At 42.5% G+C, this 23,208-nt stretch overlaps 1 protein-coding gene across 2 annotated transcripts in view; it reads left to right on the top strand.

Annotated features, from left to right (window-relative positions):
- grk5l (G protein-coupled receptor kinase 5 like) overlaps window positions 1-23,208 on the top strand; it is a 31,289-nt gene that overhangs the window by 546 nt on the left and 7,535 nt on the right. Inside the window, exons 2-3 of one of the 2 annotated variants that reach the window (XM_049578254.1) lie at window positions 16,634-16,729; window positions 16,820-16,935. In XM_049578254.1, the coding sequence (XP_049434211.1) occupies window positions 16,634-16,729; window positions 16,820-16,935 (212 nt within the window). The remainder of the gene's footprint in view (window positions 1-16,633; window positions 16,730-16,819; window positions 16,936-23,208) is intronic. The other variant, XM_049578255.1, reaches the window with a different exon arrangement.

Below are 23,208 nucleotides of genomic sequence, written 5' to 3'. Positions count from 1 at the left end.
AAACAGTAAGTATAGGCCTGGCTGTGTCACATTTTGCGCTCAATATGCAGAAAAGGTGGGAATAATCGTAATGATGACGGCAGTAGGTAGGTAGCTTGCGGACTGTACGGCTCAGTACAGCAGGTAAACCCTACAGATGCAACAGAAAAAAAAGACTCTTATGCAATAACACACTTAACATGAACACATCTCACTGGGAATCATTCCTAAGGTGATCAATTCTAACCTATAATCAATCTCATGGATCATTTTATCCTCACTGAATCTGACAGATCATATGCGTTTTCCCACATAGGCTATGTAGGGGGAAAAAATCTGCCTCCCACATCCGCTTTCGCTGTCTGTGCAAATGAATGCGCTCTTTCGCAACATTATACATGCTGAGGCACACACTGAAGCAGGGAATAACTCTTTATACACAGAGAATAAATGAGTGTAGGCTGGCTGGCATTTGAACGGTGATCTGATGACGTGACTGGTGTTGAAATCTTTGTATAGGGCCTGCACAGAGGGAGACTGGTTATCAGTGTAGAAACGGTCCAATGTCTGAGAAGGCCACATGTAGCCTGACTTTATAGGTTGAAATATAAAGGTATTAAGTTTCATTAACAGGTCTGTTTTTTTAGGGAGAAAGCCAGGGTCGTGCTGAGGGCAGGAGGAAGGCCTGCAGGTAAACATCATGCAGTCAAATACCATGATTGTTTCCCTGGAAGTCTTCTAGATGTCCGTGAACCTGTTTTGGGAACAAGTGGGTTAAAAAAAGAAGGCACCATACTTTCTTAGAGCTTTGTATATGTCATGCCTCTTCAGAATAAACAATGAAACCTTTAACTGCACTGGAAACGATGTAAATTCTATGTAACTCACCCACTCTCACAAGTGCACACACAAGTTTGGTTGCACGTGGTTTCATGTGGCAACAGTCTCTGTGGAGTTGCGGGGTGACGCAGGAGAGGACTGTGTGCCTCTGGCAGCTCCTTCTATTTATCTCACATGATGACATACTTAGGAGGAAAAAAAGGCTAGTCTGCAGAGAGGGCAGGGAGAGTTTCATGGGAATTGATGGAGTAAAACAGGAAGCTGAGATGCTGTCAAAACCCTTAACAGAGGATGCCTGCGGGTCAATCTGGACGTTTTGTCTTATGGGGGCAGAGCACAACTGGGCCGGGTGAATTAAGCTTCATGAATTAATAAGAGCAGCTAATGACCCATGACAGATCTCGCTTGTCCCAGCTGCTCCATTGGTGCTCATCCAGTCCCTGACTGTGTGTGGGGGAGAAAGGGCCTTTTACAGTTTCGCATTAAGGGATGAGACGGTCCTTTGAGTTAATAGCTGAAGCACGACTTTCTCCACAGCTTGATCAATGGCCCTACAAATGCAGGCGTGTGAGAGTAGATCAACAGTTGAGTTCAGATTCGTTGCACTGCGCACTCTGAAACGTGTCACAGGTTGTTGTGAGTGTCCTTATACTGTGTGATTCATTAGAGGTTTTATCTTACAGGGGCCTGGTGCCAAAGAGATCCCTGTGTGCTGCTGGTGGTAACCCTCCAGCTTCTCACTCACATGTATGGCAGTGGACAGTATGCACAGAGGCTCACTTTGGGTAGCATACCAGCACCAGTGAGAGGATGTGAATGGAGCAAATAAAGTGTTTATTCCTGTTTGTTTATGCAAGTGCGTCTCAAGCTGGAGCTGAAGCGAGAGGCACGCATCCTCTGTCCAAACGCTCGCAGGGACGCACAACAGGAAGGCCCAGTTTCCACTGCAATCTTTGTTTTGTGCCAGCGTCCTCACACCTCTCAAATCAGTGAAACAGTGTAAGTGGCAGCGAAGCGTAGAAATAAAACAGCGATTGATATCCCCAGGCAAGGAGCTGCAACACAGGCCCTGTGCCAACCTTGCATCGCTCTGTGGCTCCTCTGTGTCAGACAGGTCTGACAGTACTGGTCCTGGTTTTGCCACCAAGACCTGTGAACACTCCTCATTGATTAGAGAACCCAGAGATGGGAGATTAATTTATGGATCAAAGAGGATTTACGATCAACATGCTGTTTCATGTTAATCACAGAGTGGAAAATGTAACTCATGGCTTTTCCATAGCTGAAAAGAAGCAGCTCTGACTGTATTGAACCATCTCGTTAAGTGACCGCTCTCTTACATAAAGCCAAATGGTATTATACACTATCAGTTAGATGCAGCCCATAAGCTATTTAATCAAATTGATCGTTACATAACAAACTGAGTGGGCTACTGCCATTCGAGCTCCATCTTCCTGTGGAGCTGCTCTCTGGTCTCTGCGGAAGATGCTTTATGGATGATGAGTATGCAGTGAAATGAAACACCCCGATCTCCTGCACGGTCATCTGAGTATCATCTGACGGCTACAGTACAGTTAACCATGTCAGAGCAGCAGGATGTGCTGCTGTGCTGATCTTAAAAGCTCCGCTGTCTGTATGAGCTGTGTCAGCTGAGGAAACTGGGGGTCACAGCAGATCAAAAAAGAAGCCCTGCGAAGTTATTCATGGCTGTTTGTTTCAGCCTTTTTAATGTTAGCTGACATATAGTGACACAGACTGAGCAGGCTTAATACCAGGGTACACTGTAGATTTATGTGTGTTAGCAGATGAGGGGTGTGGGGGTGAATTCCTTTGTTTCAATGTAACCCGAACCCAGCTGCTCTGACGAGAGCAACATCAGTGCAGTAGACCCTGAGCTTATTATATGTGTGTGTGTGTGTGTGTGTGTGTGTGTGTGTGTGTGTGTGTGTTCCTGCCTCCCCATTCACAACTCTTGCTGGCAGCGGTCGCAGATTCCAAGCCAGGCGAGCGAACGTCATCGGCTGTCGAAGTGAATGAGAGTAAGGGGGAAAAACTGCATTGCTGCATCCAGATGCCTTTCTTGAATTGCTGTAGCAGAGCCGGGGTATTTAGTTTGGGCTACTGGACTGAATTCCACTCCGATGCCTGCTGGCTTTCACATTCAGGGTGTCGTGTTTTTTGGAGGCTGTGGTTGCACAAGCGAAAATCACTTCTGTCACATTTGGTGTAAAATTCAGTACAGGGAAGTGCCTCATACAGTACAGCCAGTACGTTAACAGATATCTCCATGGTAAAATGACCTGAGTGGCGAAGGATTAATTTATTTCCAGGTGGCTAAGGTGAGACGTGATGATGGAAACATGGCATCTGTTCTCTCAGTGTCTTTTGTTTTTCTCCCCCTTTGTTTCCTCAAACAGAAGATTTAGGTAATGTCATTGGATTAAAATCCAGACCGGTTGAAAGAATGATTTTGGAACTCTGTTGATCTGTGATCCTCTACAGTGATTTATTTGTTGCAGGCTTATAGAAGAATCTCTATAATGAAACAAGGACCTTGTTTGACAGCCTATATGGTGGAGGCCTCTTATAGTGATCACATCTGTCCAGGTCAAACTCATGACTATAAGTAGATATTCATCATAGCTGAGTGTTTTTTCTTTTCTTTGTTCCTCATGCAGATTACCATGTCATTGACATCTGTGTATTTATCATATGACTATAAAGTTATGGGGGCATGACGTGACAGGGCATTATCAATCCACTTGACAAGGACATTTTCAACCACAGGTGCTTTCCCCATGCTCATTCGTTTTTCTGTCTCCATCAGCGGCCATGACTGTTTCTCATTGTTTGAGTAGACTTCACAAAGTACCAAGTTTCACTGTTTTGTCTGGGCCGTAGTCATTCACCAAGTTGCACCGCTGCATGTCACTGGCTTGTTTTTGGCAATTTGTCAAAAGTCACAAGGAGACTATTTTGAAGGCTAATGAAGCAGCAACCTGCAAGGCTGAAAAATGAAGCCAACACAGAAATGCCAAAAAGTGCAGTTCCTCTAATTGCTTACTTGAGACTGGCTCCAGAATTTAGTTAATCCACATAAACATGTTAAAATGTCCAACTTTACAGCAGAAATAAACATTTTTACAGCCTTTTACAGAAAGCAGTTTTGGTCTCTGGCTAATGTCAGCATTCATAACAACTGATGAATTTTTTATATAACTCACCTGTTTACATTTTAGTAAGACTTAGAATTACACATATGTAAGGGCGGGGTCTGCGTGACATCACTACAGGAAGTTAAATAGCTTATGGACAAATAGAATATACTGTAGTTTTGGACTGTTTGGTATTTTTTTTACCACTTTTTGACAGTTCATAGAATTAAATGATGATTGATAATGAAATTGGTTGTATAATTAAATGTCTCAAGTAGTAGTAGTCATTGAATTGGCCTATTGGTTGTCAAAAAGCAGTAATACCTTGCAGTTATCTGACATCAGTGCAGAATTATGTTGCGTTTAATAAATGTTAGACTCATCTGTGTGCTAAATTACAAATGAGAGTATCCACAGAGAATAGCTTTGCATGCTTAACACCTAGATATGCTGGTATCCAGTCATTTGGGGTCCTCCAAAGTGCACTATAGTTTTCCCAGATTTAGATAGCAACAAGTCCTGATTGGAATTATTTGTGCATGAAATCATGCATATCATGTTTTTTGTGGCCCCATTGCACTCTCAATAGGATGTTCTGATTAGTACGAACATCATAAGGCCAACTGATCAGTGACTTCAAGAAACAGTGCGTTATACAAGATAACATGAGATAACAGGCATGAGGTATTTGTCTGTACAGGCGATTTGTGTGGGCTCTGAAAATGCACAGTGTGTTCGAGCTCCTGCTGCAGAGGGGCGGGAGGGGGGGTTAGGATGGTGTTGCTTCAACATGTGATGCCATAGCAAGTCTCAGCAAGCCAGGGAAGCTGCTGTTGGTAGTACTGACAAAATTCAAGTGAAAAGAGCTGAGTAACCTGTTTCAATCTCAAACCCCTAACTGTAAACACACAATACAGGTCTCTGTTGTCCCGTCTGATCCTCCACCTGTCAGCTAATGGTAATGTCAGGATGAATGAATTCTCTCCCACTTCCTCACAAACAAAAACACTTGCCTGGAGTGCTCCTCCCTAAGGACCCCTCTGAAAAGGACGGAGCCATGACATAATGCCGTCGACTTTTATTGGGTAGAGAGCTTTAATAGAGGGGAGAGTGAAATACACGAGGGGGAAACCAGCCCGTCGTTTCCTCGCTGGGTTGTTCTGATGGGAAAGAAGCACAGAATAGGAAAAGAAAACCTATGAATAAAGTCTGTTGCAAATAGCTGCAGGGCTGTTCGTGACCCGCTCTTACACATCTCATATTCATCACCTCTCTCTGAGGTGATTCACTTTGATTATTAAAGCAATAGTTGTGTTTTTTCATGTTGTCACTTCCCAGCGTGCATGCTTTAGGAGACCAAACCACACCACACCAGACCAGACCAATAAATGCTCCAGCTGGTAGGTGATGTGATACAAACTTGTCTGGTGTCCAGCTGTCACAGCAACATTCTTGTAAGCTATTACAGTTAAACAATACCGTTTGACCTCCGTTTTTTCAGCCTCTGTTTTTACTATGCTTGAAACTGTATGGCACGCACTTCCTGTTCACAAACTCACGCGATTACAGCTAAATAGGACATTAAAATATGTTTCTAAAATATTTTAGGCGAGAAATAGGCAGTGTAGGAACATAATCCTGATTTATATTCAATCAGCACTGCCTAGTTTTACTGTTTGATCGGATTTTGGTCTGAGTTTGATCTGCTTCTATAATCTTTGTGTCTGTGATGGCGGCATGGGTGACTGGCAATGTGACAATGTGGACGTATAGCCTGTAGTTTGAGCAACAGCCTGGGAGAACCAGCAAATCTCCGCTGGATGATGCATGTCATCTGGGAAATATCTAGGCACTGGTTAGATGGAGGAAAGTACTGTTCTGTTACAAAGCTAGTTGAAAATCGGCATAGTATCCCTTTAAGTATTTTTTAGTAGCCCATTATAAACCCTTCACCTCCTTCCCAACATCATAACATACAGGCTTCCATATAATGTTTTCTATGTTAAAACATGATTCAGTGCACAAATTTCAGATTTCAGTCAGTGGAAATTGATCAACTTTTATTGAAAATAGTGTAAACGAGCAAATGTTAGCATTCTAACAAGCTATCAAAGATGCTAAACATCAGCATGTTAGCATTGTGCCATTGTCATCGTGGGTAGGCTTTGTTAGCATGTTAAGCAAGCATTTGGGACTGATACTTATTACATGTGAATAAGCATAGTTATTTGATTTTAAGAGTGAAAATGTTTGTAGTTTTTGTATTTTTGTGTTTTTGTATTCATGCAATCATTTCCCCAAATTAAAATATGGCAAAGTAAAGAATATTTTTGGACCAATTTTGTTTGTCATTCATGCAGGTGACTATACAAAGTAATTATTTCATGCTGAGATATTTTCAGCACAGTTTTAATTGAAATTGAGACATTTTTTTGTGTGAATCCTGTTTTTTTTCTTGGCTCCCCATCTTCTCGCAACAGTCAAACATGGTGAAATAAACCAAAGAAGAAGCTGAGATACCCATTTCTCCATCGACAACAGGCCACAAGGCTCGCTGTGTTTTGAGTAGGAGTGTGACTCATTTTTTCTTGAGTGGAAAAATTCAGCTCTCTGGCTCTTACTATCTCTATTGTTATTGCTGCCTCTACCCACACGTACAGTATACATAACTCAGCTGGATGCAACAAGTTCACGCCTGTCCTCCGGGGGTTGTCGAGTGGAATTCTGGGAAATATAGGAGATAATTATCTGAAGTAGAAGTAGACAAGGTGGGCTAAGGGAAAGTGGATGCAGGAAAAAATGTGAATTTTAACAGCTCGTCACTAAAGTAGTCCAGGAATGCACCGAGCAGCCAAAGTGAGGATATCTTTTTTCCCCATGTCAGACATGCAGGTGATTACTTATGCAGAATTTTATTGTGTCTTGATACATATTAGGCCTGAGGTGTGCTTCCTGCCCTCTGCATTGCTGCCACAGCTCTTTAATGGAACATCCAATGAATATTTGATGTGCATTAATCGTGGAGTAATCAATACTGTATCTTATGAAGCTTTCTCCCTAATGTCTCCTGCTGTATGAGGAGCTAAATGTTAGACTGTGCACTTCTTCATCATGTCCATGGAAACTGTACACACACACACACACACACACACACACACACACACACACACACACACACACACACACACAAACAACATGGTCTGACATTACAGGGCTTAAAATTACATGAGTTGATATAATTTAAAGTCCCCCTCCACTGAAACATGTCTGTGTCCCTTAAAATGTCTGACCTTGACACTATACTGACAGTGTTGCCAACTTGGTGACTTTCTCGCTAGATTTAGCAACTTTTCAGACCCTCTTAGCGACTTAATGTCTATAAATTGACAAGTAACAAATTTAGCAACTTCAGTCCATCAGGGAAAAAGAGAGAAACATATTTTTATCCACTCCCATGCATGCCGCTCAGAGTAATTGCAGTCCACGACTCTTCCACCATCAGTACGGTTGGGGTCTCTCTTCCTCTCTCCCCTGGCACCTTGCAGTCGATGTGGGACAGGTAGTAGAGGAGGAGACATCACTCACTGTGGGAGTTCAGTTGTAGTTAGTTTGTGGTTACGTTGATACTCTCGCTTTGTGAATTAGAAGTGCAAGGAAGTGGTGCACCATAGTATGAAAGCCATAACTGTCATACTATTCAGGGACTTAAAGTGAATAAAAAAGCCAGTTAGATAAAACTCAAAGGATCCTTTCACCTTGTTGATGTTTTTAGGAGCAGAAAATAGTGGTGTGTACAAGACTATAGTCCCACATGAGCCAGCATACTGTATTTATTGGAACCTATGGCCTGGGGATTTTTTTAAAGTGCATTATGAGAGAAAATAAAAGAGTTTATGACATCTTATTTTGTAAAACCTAATAAACATCAGCACCTGCTCTACCTTGAGGCCTGCTGTGACTTTCCAACACGATAAGGGAAAAAGGTGCAGGTCCAAAATGCCCCAGAAAACCAGGTCGGCTCAGTTAAGGCCACAACCAACTCTCATGCACCTTTTTTTTTTCCTTTCGAGGGATGTTGCCATAATAGGGACAAAAGAACATGGAATGTCAACATACAGTCGGAGCAAGACGTGGAACAAACATTTTCATGACGAGTGTGTGTGTGTGTGTGTGTGTGTGTGTGTGTGTGTGTGTGTGTGTGTTTGAGGACAAAAAGGAAATGGAGGGCAGATAGAAAAGTTAGAGACAGCTTGGGAAGGGCAGTGTAATCACTTTAACACTATTTCTGGGATGGGTTTTTGCCACACACACACACACACACACACACACGTTCAATAATAACTGTTCACATACAGCGCACCATGTGTTCCATCAGTTTGATAAGTCGAATCTCTTGTTTTCATTGGAAGCACTTTCCTCCATGTTTGCTCACTTGTGATGTAACTGCAGAGTTTCACTCCCAGCGAACTAAAACTGCCCCTCACAGAGATTTAGGATTACATTGCCATAATGTTTCGTCCTATCAAAACATTTATGGAGGTGAACAAACACACCAGCACAGTGTCAGAGCGTAGGAGCGTCCCATTATGGCTAGCTTCATCTGGACTATGCTCTGTCTTCCTGGATCTTTATGGATGAGCAAACAGCATGTATTACCCAGCGTGCCCTGGGCTGTGTGTGGTGCTTTGATCAGACAGCCCAGTGGGTTATATAATTTCAGTCCATTGAATCTTTTTCCCCTCCTTCACATTCCATATTTAATGTATTTATAGAACAGGAAGCTTGTGGCACATGACAGGAAATGTACCCTGCCTTCTGCTCTTGAATGCAAGTTTTCACACTAATCATTTTCCCGCACGTAGTTGTTCATTTATGAACACAGACACAGTTACTCTAGCGACAACTGTCACAGCTCACCGGCTCTGAGGTCATGGACCGGTTTGACCACCTCAGTTTGTATTAACACATTGCTCCTGCCCTTGGGCTGGTTGCTATTTATAGCAGTAATGTTTACAAGGACATAAAGACAGGGAAACAGTCTGTGTATTTTTTCTTAAAGCTTTGTAAATGTAGAGGTCACACACTGAATTTATGTCCAGATCAATCGTAAACACATGAACATGTAGCTTTCATGCTAAATACAGCTACATTGTTATGGGCAAGTTACATTCAGGTGTTATTGTCAACACAGCGCACTTGTGCATGGGGACACAGCTGTGCGCTAGCATCAATACTGCTGATAAGATCTCTGTTTTATTGTCTATGACTGATTTGGAGTTTATGACCCCTCATTAAGTGGTTTAACATGTGACCCCCACAGCAGTCAAAAGAATAGTCGAGTGTTGCCAGGTAAAAGGCGTACGTCACAGATGTTTGCTTTGAGAGCCTTAGCAGATGTCGCAGCCCGGATTCATGCCGTTATTATTGCGATAATGAGGGATACGTGGACAGAGGGGCTTGTTCAGGATGGTAATAAGGCGGCTGGACGGAGGGGGACCGACATGACATCATGGTGGAACAGGGCAACAAAGAGCTTCTTCCTGCTATAGTCCTCCCCTTCTGCTCAGGTCTGGGCAGCGTTTCCCTCAGCTTCCTGTGGCACACAGACCACACACACAGACACACACTTGTTATAGTTAAACAAAACCTGAGGGCTAACCCTAAAATGTCCTCCTTTCTCTAAGTTTTTTTACATGAGGTAAAAGTGAAGGATTATGTCAGCACTAAAAGGCCTTAAAATTTACTAAATTGTTGAATCAACAGAGGTGGGACCAAGTCATCGCCTTTTAAGTCCTAAGTCTCAAGTCCTAAATGTTAAGTTACACGTCCTATACCAGTTTCACCAAATGTAATGCCATTTTAACAACAGAGTAATAATATACGAAATTTTCAAAAATCATGAATGTTTTATTACTTGTTTTTATTAGTTTAACAAGTGCAACTGAATTTAATCATAAAAAATAGTGCTGACATGCATTTAGCAAAAAGCACTATTAACCTTTTCCACAACAGAATTAATTTTGTAATGTTCCTCCAGAATTTCGCTGTTTTGGGATTGTTGTGCCTGAAATGCCTGATTTCAGATCAGCTTTTCTAAAAAAAAAAAATTGTGACGCATGTTGTGATGTTGGCGGCACGGTGGTGTGGTGGTTAGCACTCTCGCCTCACAGCAAGAGGGTTGCCGGTTCGATCCCGGGCGTGGGAGCCCTTCTGTGCGGAGTTTGCATGTTCTCCCCGTGTCAGCGTGGGTTCTCTCCGGGCACTCCGGCTTCCTCCCACAGTCCAAAGACATGCAGATTGGGGACTAGGTTAATTGATAACTCTAAATTGTCCGTAGGTGTGAATGTGAGCATGAATGGTTGTTTGTCTCTATGTGTCAGCCCTGCGATAGTCTGGCGACCTGACCAGGGTGTACCCTGCCTCTCGCCCGATGTCAGCTGGGATAGGCTCCAGCCCCCCTGCGACCCTCAAGAGGATGAAGCGGTTAGAAGATGAATGAATGAATGAATGTTGTGATGTTAATGAGCATTTTTTGCAATACAATTCTGAGGCAAGTGAAAATTCCAAACAGTAGTTGTGATGCTGTCTCTGATTTAGAGTGTATTTTATGAGCAATCAGTGTTTTCCAAAGAATTACAATCTATTTGTAATGGTAGGATGGGGTGGGGGGCAGAAGCAGCAGGTTGCCAGACTATTGCAGGGCTGACACATAGAGACAGACAACCATTCACACCTAAGGACAATTTAGAGTCACCAATTAACCTATCCCAAATCTGCATGTCTTTGGACTGTGGGGGGAAGCTGGAGTACCCGGAGAAAACCCACGCTGACATGGAGAGAACATGCAAATCCCACACCTGGGATTGAACCAGGAACCCTCTTTCTGTGAGACGACAGTGCTAACCACCACACCACCATGCCGCATAGTGATCAATCAATATGCCGGTAAGCTCTGCTGAGCCCTGAGAAGAAAGAAGAGAATGTTCTACCAGGGTGCCAATGCAAACTTCTCCTCTTTGCTTAACAATGAACTTGTTGTGTATTTACCACTCATGATTTGCATACACAAAAGCATGCACCCTTACCTGCAGCTCTGATGCAAATAATCCCCAAGTATTGAACAGACAGATATTGTGGCAGAGATGGAAGAGTGTTTTGTCGTCTGGTGTCGGTTGGCTTTACTGTGTTGGTACCTCACAGACCACGACGGTGTGACTCAACCGTGAGGCCGACATTTAACAGATCAGACAAAGGAGGTGATGTGAGAATGAGCGATAATCAGAAGGGGATAATCAGTTGGTTGTGAGCAAGAATGAAATGTTAGGTTGGTGCAGGGAGAAGATGAGTGCAAGAAATCCACAGAAATCTCACTTTTTGCACAGTGTAGGTGTAGAGAACAGCACATATTCACAGGGCTCCTCTCAGCCAGCGCTCACACATCACACTCTGCTGCAGATGTTGTCTTTACATATACGCCAGATGCACAGCGTGAGCTTCAGGATGTGGTTTTGGCTGGTTGTCCACAGCACATCTGACTGCACGGCTGGAGTGACAGTGCAAGTGGAGGTGTTTGAAATCTTAGAGACCGTGTGTGTGTGTGTGTGTGTGTGTGTGTGTGTGAGAGAGGGAGAGACACAGAGAGCTACATGCTTTAAGTGGTGAATATAACCTCACAGCTAAGCAGGGACATTTTTGAATGTGTGGATGGATGGGGGCCTGCAGAACTGCCCAAGTCGGTTAAATTGAGCATGAGGACATTATTAGAGAGAGGTCACAGTAGAAACACTGTGCACACATACATACACACACAGATGTTTGGGATGCCGGTAACCCCCTGGTGTCGCGCCAGACGGATGTCGTTCCCTCTCTGACCTTATTTTTGCCTCACTTGACATGCCTTCATGATGTCAGAGCTGCTAAGCAGAAACATAAATAAAGGGCGGCGACCACACTGCCCTCATGGAACAAATTAGACTGACAAGTTCCTGTGTGAAGCGTACCCACGGCACAGTGCATATTTCTATTCATGTGTAAGTGACAGACCATGAGACAGTGAGAACTGTCTAATAGTGAAAGAAAGAAAAGGGGGAGCAAGTGCAAGAGGGTTTGCAGACGACATTTACGAGCATATTCATACTTTTAATAGCTCAGTGTTCATAAACATGAACACAGAGTTACTGGTCTGGCGATAACACTTGCCACGTTTTTTTTTTTTCTTGCAGCTTCATACCATGATTTTAAAATCTCATTGCCTCGTTTTATGTTGATATTCACAATCCTTTCCCCCAGACCTAGTTTTTTTTTTTGTTGTTGTTGTTGTTGTTGTTGTTGTTGGGTTTTTTTTTTTACATCCTGCCAGAATATTTCCTCTTCAGCGAGCAGATATGCAGCAGCTGACGGGCCCACCAACAATGCGACGCAGAATCTGAACTCATTTGAACTGATTAAGGGTTGTATTTGTTTCAGGCCGCAGACATCAGAGATGTCAAAAGACACTGGGGCCAGACAGGAAATTGCTCGTTACTTCCAGATGGATGAGTCTCTTGTGTGGAGATGAATAATTTATGCATGATATTTGCATGTTTGTGGGAGCGGTTGGGTGTGTTCGTGTACGGATGTTAAGCTCTTTGCACTCAATGGGCCTTTGCTGTTAATCATATTTCTTCCTGGAATAAAATAGTTTGTTACAGCTGGACAAATTAAACATGTTGTTGGGGGTGCCCATTGCCAAGCAGTTCGGATGTTTTCATCTCCACTAACTTTCCCACGCCCTAACTCTCTTGTTTTTGCACACAGTGCAGAATGACATGTAAGGTTTCATTTGCCATTATGAATATGCTGTAGCCTATTTGGCAAAATGAGGCCCCGTAATTGAACACCATTTTCACTGACTGGTTGAATGAATAATCTAAGGGGCTGTGAAATGAAGAGAACAGAAAAAACGGGTTCCTTCAATGTTAACTTTTTTTAAACTTGTTTTTTCAGTGAACTACTTTCATCACTACTATATGTACAACCTGTGACAAGAGGCTGTAAGTACACTATACTTTGTTTCAGTGGTCAAAAAGCTAAAAAGGAAGGGAACAACTGATCTGTAGCAATGTTCTGTTTATATGCCCATAAAGCTGTAAACTCACGACCTTATCCAATCCTAAAACAAAGAGAGTTGATGGGCCTGAAGTGACAAATGAGGCCAGTCATTGGCTGGCAGCAGTGGGTTATGATGACAAAAATCCCCAACAGAGTCCGAAAAGAAAAAAGGAGCTGGATTACAGGAAACAGATAAACAGTTGAAGGTGATGGCAGGAGAGACGAGGGAAGGGGAGATGAGGAGGGAGAGAAAATGAAAAATAGATTTAGAGAGAAGGAAAGAGAACAGGACACAGAAAGGATAAAGAAGAACTACATTATTTGTGGCTGTCCCAGCATTGTGTAGAAGTTGAATGCCTGGGTGGAGTGCAAATGTTTGGTACAATTATTTGACATGGTGTTGACCCTTCGCAGGAACTCTCTGCCATTTGGTGGACGCTTTTATCCACAAATGCTTTACAGTAGCTTTCATTTTAAGCATGGTGGTCCCCCATGGGGAATGACCTTCTCCACTCACTGTACTGTTGTTTTTTTCAGCAGCCGTCATATTTTTTATTAAAAGAGATTTGAATATTGGATCACACAGCAACACAGCAGAGTGTGGTAGGGTTTTGCTGTGCAGCATTACTTTACATATTAACTGTTTTCAGAGAACAACTGGTGCTTAAATAAGGAAGTGTGCCTGTTTATAGCTTGTCTACAGTAATGTTGATGAGGAGCAGGTGCTGGGAGTTAATGATTCTCTTAGGGGATATTTTAACTTGAGTTATTAATACATTCATGCTTGGTGTTTGTCTGAGGTGATATGGCTACCACTCTGAGTGTGTCAGCTGTGGTGACGCAGGGTCCTTTATCTAAAAACATACCCAACATGAAGTCATATGAAGGCTTCCTACAAGCCTCAAAAACCCTTTTTGTTGATTAAAAGTAAAGCAATGGTTTAAAAAGTGAGTTTTTCTGCTCTAATTTAAGCTCACTGCCTATATTAGTAAGTTAATGTTACTTCCAAAGTCATGGGGCACATAATTACCCGCATTAACTACAACAATGTGTAGGTTTACTTAGGCTATGCCCCATTCAGGACTGGCACACAAACTGTGTGGGAACCAAGCAGCTCCTGGATGACACTGTGTCAGAATTTATGCTAACAGTCTTCGTAAGTAGGCTAAGTAAGCTGTCTCTTCTTCTGCTCACTTGTCATTGAGAGGTCATATGCTTCGCCAAGTACATTGGTTAGTTCTCATCTGAGTAAATCTTTAAAAATATAGACAATATAGCAAAATACATTTTTCTGTAACAGTTCATTGGGCCACTTCACAACAGCTACACTCAAAGAAAATATGGGAACATACAATTTGCTTAAATGTTTAATGATGTGTGCAAGTTGAAACAAGGGGTGGGAATATCCGGAGCATCCACGATACGATCTTATCACGATATTTCAGTCACAATACAATATTATGGTGATTTTAAATATGTTGCAATATGTTGAATATTGCAATAAAATACATTGCGATTTATTACCTTTTTAAAACTGTAAATTATGTCCCCAAAAGAAAACTTTGACAACATCTGTTTAATCCAATAAGACAAAGTTTTCAGTCTGTTTATCTCACTTCAGCCGAAATGTATCTAGTGGACTGAAAAAGCAATTGCTTATATTATTCTAATAGGCTACCTACAGTTTAATTTGTATTTGTAATATTAATAGTTTATATAATAAAAAAAATGATATTTGGCACTGTGTGACGATACGATATTGCCACACAAAGATATCGTGATACTGTGCTGTATCGATTTTTTTCGCCCACCCCTAGTTGAAACACTAATCGTTTCACACATCATAAAACATTTAAGGGAATTATGTGCTCCAGTATTGTCTTAATGTGCAGTCCTGGCCCATTGAACTGTTTGTTGCATCTCGTCCTTTCTGTGATCGCCGACCTCCGCCTGTGGAGGGGCTGAAGCGCAATAGATTCCTTCAACTCTGAAATATTTTTCTAGATTTAGCATAGTTACAACACACAGAATTAGCATCAGTTTGCTGGCTGATAAAATCCACGGCGGCACGGTGGTGTGGTGGTTAGCACTCTCGCCTCACAGCAAGAGGGTTGCCGGTTCGATCCCGGGCGTGGGAGCCCTTCTGTGCGGAGTTTGCATGTTCTCCCCGTGTCAGCGTGGGTTCTCTCCGGGCACTCCGGCTTCCTCCCACAGTCCAAAGACATGCAGATTGGGGACTAGGTTAATTGGTGACTCTAAATTGTCCATAGGTGTGAATGTGAACGTGAATGGTTGTCTGTCTCTATGTGTCAGCCCTGCGATAGTCTGGTGACCTGTCCAGGGTGTACCCTGCCTCTCGCCCGATGTCAGCTGGGATAGGCTCCAGCCCCCCCGCGACCCTCAAGAGGATGAAGCGGTTAGAAGATGAATGAATGAACAGCTTCATTGATATGATATCATAATAAGTAATAAAGGAGGCCTGTATGATGTCTAGTGTCTGATATCACAAAGAAACATGCCAATTCGAGTTGTTAATCTTTACATCGTTTAGTGTAATTCAAATGCCTTGACTTTTAGTCCAAGTGAGTCAATATTACCAAGACAACGCAGTGTATCTGAGAGTAACAGATACATTTCAAACAGCAGGGGAGAGAGGGCTGAGGCAGTAATGCAGGGGGATTGATGGGAAAACTGTGAAAGCTTTCACTCGGAGGCTCCAGCATGACGTAGTGGCTCTCGCATTCCTGGGTTATTACTTAAAGATGTCTGCTTGTCATTGCCTCTCATGCTCTCAATGTTGTCTCTCACAGCCGCTCGCAGCCAATTTCCACTGCAGAGAGTGGTTAAAGGAAATCCCTGTCAGTTCATTAGAGCAGTCCTCGCGTATAAAGAAAAAAATTAAGCTGAGACGAACATGACGTAAGGCACAGCAAGTTGGAATGGATGGAGAGCAGTGAAATAAGTTCTCACAGTTGTGTTTAAGAGAGAGGAGAAGGCAGAGGTGATTGTTTAGGTGGGAAATACGGAGGTGAAAGGCAAGTTCAAGGCAAGATAGATTACATTAATGGATAACTGTCCAGTAAGTCAACTTTAAAGATCCAAGGATGTGGATGTAAGAGATATCTGTTCATGATGGTGTTACGTTGCTGCAGGAAGCTGATGCATGATTATTCAGAGTCGTGGAATCCAGTCTGGCAAAGTCCCGGGTTCTGATGGGAACTGAGCCGGTCAGAATAGGCTTTTTTGTCTGAGTTGACACAAACACACACACACACGCAGATACACACACACTGTTCCACTTTCAGAAAAGCTACTGAGTGAGGAAGAAAGTTAGCAGAGAGAGCAGGGATTTACGGAGGAAGTGAGACGTAATCTATGAATTATATATACACACTGAGACTATGATTTCATTCAGGGGAGAGCCCACACACAACCCCCCCTCTCTTCTCCTGCCCCTTTTAGCCATTAGGCGTTCATTTGCTCCTCACTGATGAAAATAGACTTTGACAACTTTATGAAGTTCTTTCATTATAACATTTTCACCTCTTGTTTTTCCTCTGTTGCCGCAGGTGGAGGAGGAAAGCGGAAAGGGAGGAGCAAAAAATGGAAGGAGATCCTTCGCTTCCCCCATATAAGCCAGTGCGTTGAGCAGGGAAATTGCGTCGGTACGTGTTTTTATGCTCACCTTTATCAGAAGAGAGTGTATTTATCTGTTGATGTTTTAAAGTGTGTGTGTGCTTTTTTGTTATTTCAAGCAGAGAGGGACTATGTCAGCATCTGTGAGAAACAGCCCATTGGACGGCTTTTGTTCCGTCTTTACTGTGAGACCAGACCTAAACTACAACGATGCATCCAGCTACTGGATGCAATGGTAAACACACACACACACACACACTCACACACACCACACTGAGTGGTCATCTTTTAACCACAAGTTTACCATTACAAATCTAAGAATATCCCCAGGAAAATTATGTGGGGAAAGCCAACAATGACCTCTCTTTTCCTTTTAATAATTACCATAACAGTTTGTGGACAAAGCATTCAACCCCTAATAAACAATTCTAAGTAACTCTAACTAGGAATGGCAGGCCTATGAAGATGTGGATTTCTTCAGTTGCTGAACAGGTGGAGCTCTAATAAGAGATATTTGGTATCTTAAGGAGGGCGATAGGCGGTGTCTTTTTTAACCTTTCCAGAACCAAAACCACAAGAGCAAAATGTAAAGCTGAGCATACACTGAATGATTTGAGTCTGTTTTAGAAATGTTGCTAACTCCCACTGTACAAGTACATCGTCTTCCATGTAAAGCCCACACTTGTGGTTTATGTGCTCATATCGTGTGGTCCTATTGTCAAGCCAAGACCTGAGTGCTCACACTGTACCTGTAAAATAGACAACAAAGCAGTCTGTTGTCCCCTGTGGGCTAGCTATTGAAATTTGTCAATAAAGATTCTTTTGAAAGCTCAGGGATTGCGGACAGGTAAAAGTTGGTTTGCTAGTGGAGGTGTGATTCCAGGCCCCAAGGAACGCTGCTCAGTCTTGCAGCCAATTTTTCCCAGTGGCCACTCGCGGTATTGCAGCAAAAACGTTTCCTGCAATGTTTTTGCTGCACTCGCGGTATTGCAGCAAAAACATTTCCTGCAGCCCAAATGAATTTTCTCCATAGGCCACCATTATAAAAGAGACATCTATAAAACAGTTGACAGGACACTTCAAACTGCAAACAATCTCTGTTTTGACTCTTTCTATTATAAATATTTCATTCACAGAGGTTTTATATTTGTAAAACGTTCCTGGAGCCGAAAAAAAAAAAAAACAATTTCAAGCTGTTACGTCATCACAATGTAAAGTCTGTAAGCTGAGTGGGAACTTGAGGGTGGAGACAGTGGGAGAAACACTACTGCACATATTCAGTGGCCCTCATACTGCGGAAGTAAACCCAGAAGCTAGAAACCTTTTGGTGTATGCGCCAGGCAAGCAACTCCAATGGAATGAATAGGCGCCATCTTGGCATCTGGTATGTAGATATTATTATAAATCTTTGTACGATTAAGACAATGTACTTAGAGACAGACAGGTCCTTCTAAGTTTTGATGGTGGTCATATCATTAGCTAACTACTACTACTACTAACATCTACCCCACCCAAGGACCATCAATCCTGTGGTGGCTCTGCCCTGCTCTTTATTTGGTTTGGGAAGTTTAGACTTCAGCCAAACTTGCATTAGATGTTGTTACATGATTGGTAATCCTCCTCAGATACTTTTCTCTTGAACAAGTAAAGCATACTGTTTGAAAATAGAAACATCAAGGGGCGTCGGTGGCTTAGTGGTAGAGCAGGCGCCCCATATACAAGGCTGTTGCCGCAGCGGCCCGGGTTCAACTCCAGCCTGTGGCCCTTTGCTGCATGTCACTCCCTCTCTCTCTTCCCCTTTCACGCTTAACTGTCCTATCGATTAAAGGTAAAATGGCCCAAAAAAAAATATCTTTAAAAAAAAAAAGAAAAGAAAATAGAAACATTAAAGCATAAAGCTAAAGCATTAGTCGCCAACATGGATCACAAACTGGTGATGTTGACTCTTTGGCCTCAGTTTTCTAGCATTATATGGCTACTGTATGGTGACCATGCACATTGTTGACCCTTTTACAGAGTCCTGGATTTAAAACAAATCAGCTTGAGACATTAAAGGCCAACTTGAGGTGGAGTTTCAACCAGCTCATATATTTTTAGTGTTTAGTGTAGCTAGTTACAACCCTACCAGCAACATTTATCATTTCAGCCAACAAAATCCACAGCAGAAATGAGAATCCAACAATGGTATCCTTGCACTAACAACAACAATCACTTCTTGGTAGACAACTGGCAATTTATTTTAATCGCAGAGATATGTAAAATTGGCAAGCGTGTTTATTTCTATTGTCATTTTAAGCCATAGCTGGAATGTTTGAAGATATATAGTTAAACATGGTGGTCCAACCTGTCTGACATTTCTGCTGTGCTCATTTTATAAGCTGTGGGTCATCACTGATAAACCAAATTTACAATCACAGAAGTTAACAATATGCAGATGTGGATGAGGCCACAGCAAAATGTATTTTAGCCACCTAAAAAGCAATATCAGTTTAAGTGAACACTATATTTCGAAAAAAAAAAATTCCCACTTACACGCTAACTGATGGAGGTAGTGGTAGACCAGCTACTCTCCTGTTCTGCAAAATGAAATGATTGTCTTCATCAGTGGAGGCTGGTGGCTTTGAGATAATGGCTTCAGTTCCCATTTTTCCTCAGAAAAGGCTGTCTGACGGTAAAAGGTAAAGCGGTGAAATGTTCTAAATATAGCGTACACTTAAGCTGAATGATTAATTGATTGAATTTTTTAGGTGGGCCTTTTTTTAGGTGGCTTAAAAAACTAACCACCTGAGGCAGCGTTTACCTGCCTGACAGGCGTAGCAACACTAACTAACAGGGAGAGAGAGTAGGGGGAAAAGCAGCACTCTTTTCTAGATGAATACAGGTCTGGAAAACACCCCCATCAACATTTTAGCGCACTCACTTTCATTTCAGCGTAGCCTGAAAGCACCTTGATGCTGGGTCATGCAGCCAGAGGAGACAATTAAACTGAGTAGTGATTATTCAACCAGCCAGATCCCCCCCCTCCCCATACACCCGGCTTGTTGTCCCCCACCTCCAATCTCTCTCTATGCGTCTAGACGGAATAGCTCCCACATGACACATTTAAGTCTTTATCTATGCCCAGAATATCTTTGCGGGGCATGTGACAGGACAGAAAGGACAGCATTGTTTCCCACACCACCCCCTTCCAATCCCAACACCCCCACCCTTCTCTGCCCCCTTCACCCACCCAGCCCTAAAAATGACCGTCACCCTCTGCGAGGGGGAAACCACTTACAGGCACCCGTCCCAGACACATGCTGGCGCTAACTCTGCAATCCATGTGACGGACTCTTGAGGCCACGCTCAGTGTTGAACCATATACTCACCACTTTACTGACAATAAACCCGGCCCGAGGGTGATTACAACCAGGCAGGTGCTTGTATTTCAAGTGATTCAATAACGTTTTTCCAGTACGGTTAGGAGGTTTACCAGAAGCTGTTTTATTATGTAATCAAGTCACTGTTCAATTCCAGAAACTATTAAAAAAACCAAAGTATATTAGTTCATTTGTTGGTCTTTGTGTGCGTGTTTAAAAAACTGAGCAGGAGTGTGTACACCATGAGAAAGCTTGAACATGACCGTTTCGGAGGAAGAGGGATTGTGTGTGTGTGTGTTTCGGTGTGTATAGCAGAGGAAGGAATGTGCTCGGGGGTTCCAGTGGTTCCTCTTACATCATGAGAAGGTGTGTGTGCACGCAGTTTTATGTGTGTGTGTGTTTGTGTGTGTTGGATCCCCTCTGCTTCCAAAAGGCTAAAGGGGCGTCTTCTTTTCCCTTTGGCTGACCCCCCACCGGCAAAGGGTGGGAGTCAGACAGCTCATTTACCGTGTGTGTGCGTGTTTGTGTGTGTGTGTGTGTGTAATTTCTCTGGAGCCTCTGATAACAAAGCCTTAGTTAATCAACACTTGGCAGCAATCACAATTCGCTCTTTCCCCCTCTTTCTCTGTCTCTCCATGTCTTTCAGTCACACTCCTATATATTCAAATTTCTATGTACAGTACGTATTTATTTTTGTCTTTTGGCTTTGTTCTGAAGTGTCAGTGACGCTGTGGCTTTTTAAAGCCTGTTTTTCCTTAAGCTCTGGGCTTATGTGTATATGTACTGAATACATACGTGAGTGTGTGTGTGTTTGTGTATGTGGTTTGTAGTGGAAAGCTGGTGACGCTGGTGTGACACACTGTGACACTCCAGGACCTCAAGGAATCCCGTCGTGTTTACTGTGTGGTTGCCAGGCAACACAGGACCATGTTGGAAAAATGCCACTGATAGAAAGAGTTGGGCCAGCGTGCAGCACAGGCGCCATGTTGCTCCCCCCCGCCCCTTTTATTTTTGAGAAGTTAAAAGTGCTGGCCACGAAATGCATCAGAGCGCTCTTCATGTCGTCGCCTCTGTGAGATGTCCAATATGTCCAGCGTGTAACGGCCAACGGTTTCGTATGTGGAAACACGGAGCCAAGAGCAGCATATGTTTGTGTGAGAGTGACAGCAACACACAGAGATACAGAGAGTGAGCGGTGTGTGTAATCGTCACCACTAAACAGCAGCTTCTCCATCAGACAAATTAAAAATTATTTTCTTGTCACAGGCACAGAAAGAATTTGGCACTTTTGTTTTTCACAGTGGGAAGGCAGAGAGAGGGTAGGGATCATGGAGGAAATACTTTTGAGTTACACGCCCCTCATGTCAGTCGGATGATTTTAAAACATTTGAGCTGTGTTTCCGTTAAAGACGCTTTCTTTATCCAAGTCAAGGGCCTCAGGATAGAGGATGTTGTGTGCTGTACAGATGTAAAACCCTTTGAGACAAATTTGTCATTCTGGGCTCTAGAGACAAAACTGACTTAAAGGTATACCATGTGGGCATTGTTGGTTACAGTTTGTAGACAGTCTCGCTAGCCAGAGTAAACGTGAAAGCCAACCCCAGATTCACTCCACTTGGCACTATATTTGCATTTAATCTTTATTTATTTTTTTATTTTTGTAACTTCCTCTTGGATGCGTGCTGCTTACAGTCTGGCACCTGGTAACTACTTTTCCCAACCTCACCTGTTCGCTGTGCCCAGAAACGTCCTGACCGCTACAGAGTAAGAAAATGCAGGCAGCAGGCAGAGTCTCTGCAGATACGAATGTCGCCAAACACTTCTCATGGGTCATAAGTGATGTTCAATCCATAAATTTTGGGGGGAAATTCCTGCATAGTATGTCTTTAAAATCATAAGGAATGGAGCCTTTTTGTTGTAAATTGTACTTTTGGAGGAGAGAGGAGACAAAGTCCATTTTCATTTACCATTTAATGTAAGAAATTAAGGTGTTTTTTTAATAGATAAATGCTGTTGTACCACTGAAAAAGTATATTTGTTATCCTTTTAGTTGCTCTGGCTTTAGTGCTTTTATGTTTGTAACACAAACAGGTGCCACTTTCTAATAAGTCAACCTTTATAAAGTTGTCACCAGAGACTGTGTAAGATAACAGACGTACCCATTGGTTTGTGGACTGCAGTTTCGAAAGCTCAGTTTAAGCATTTTGGCTGTGGCCGTCTGGGTTTTTCTGGAACCAGAAGTGACCATATTTGGACATGTGGGCAGAGCTGTGGAGGAGTGAGGGCTGGTTCTCACGTAGAAGCGGAGGACACTATTATTAGACAGTCACTCAAAGTGCCCCTTCCTTAATTATGTATAACTTTAAGCCTTGATGAAATGTGAATGATTGAGTTATATAAAAACTAACCCCCCCCCCCCATAAAGTTGTCACAAATGGGGAAATTAGTTAAAGAGACCAAAACCATTTTTTGTACCAGGCTGTAAAAATCTTGGGCATTTTAACATAGGGGTCTATGGGGATTTTCTTGCTTCTGTAGCCAGCCGCAAGTGGACATTGAAGGAACTGTAGTTTTTGTCACTTCCATGTTGGCTTCATTTTTCATCCCCGGAGGTTGCCGCTTGATTGTAACTAATGAATTTATTAATTTTAAATAAAACATACCAATGCATTATAGCTCAGTAATAAACCACTAATAAAAACAGTTTGGTTGCCAGGTTGTGAAAAATTCTCTTTGCTGATGTTTCTCTTCATAATGAATGACAGCTAACTTTGTTAATAAGTTATCAACTCTGCGGTTACAAATGTTATTTAAGTCATTAATACATCACTGTCTAGTAAGAACAAGAATGCAGGTAGACATGTTAGTAAATCGATAATAAACAAGCTTTCAGGTGCACCGCAGCAGCTTTTTCCCAGAAGTTCAGAGGTCAGACAGTAAAGGAGGGAACTACCTGGTGAATTTAATACCTAATAGATAATGTGTAGTGGTGAAAGAGGATAAACACCCGCAAGAGAGAGATTTCACAACCTGGCAACCCAAATGCTGTTGCTATTAATGTCCTACACTGGATCTGAAAATCATTTTTAAATTATTTATTAACCATTGTCTTTAGTAAAGGTGACTTACTAGAAGGTCCATTAATGATC

The sequence above is a fragment of the Epinephelus fuscoguttatus genome, linkage group LG6 (genome assembly GCF_011397635.1).
Source record: "Epinephelus fuscoguttatus linkage group LG6, E.fuscoguttatus.final_Chr_v1".
NCBI lineage: Eukaryota > Metazoa > Chordata > Actinopteri > Perciformes > Serranidae > Epinephelus > Epinephelus fuscoguttatus.
Note: the sequence above shows the minus strand (reverse complement) of the source record. Positions and strands in the feature narration are given on the sequence as shown.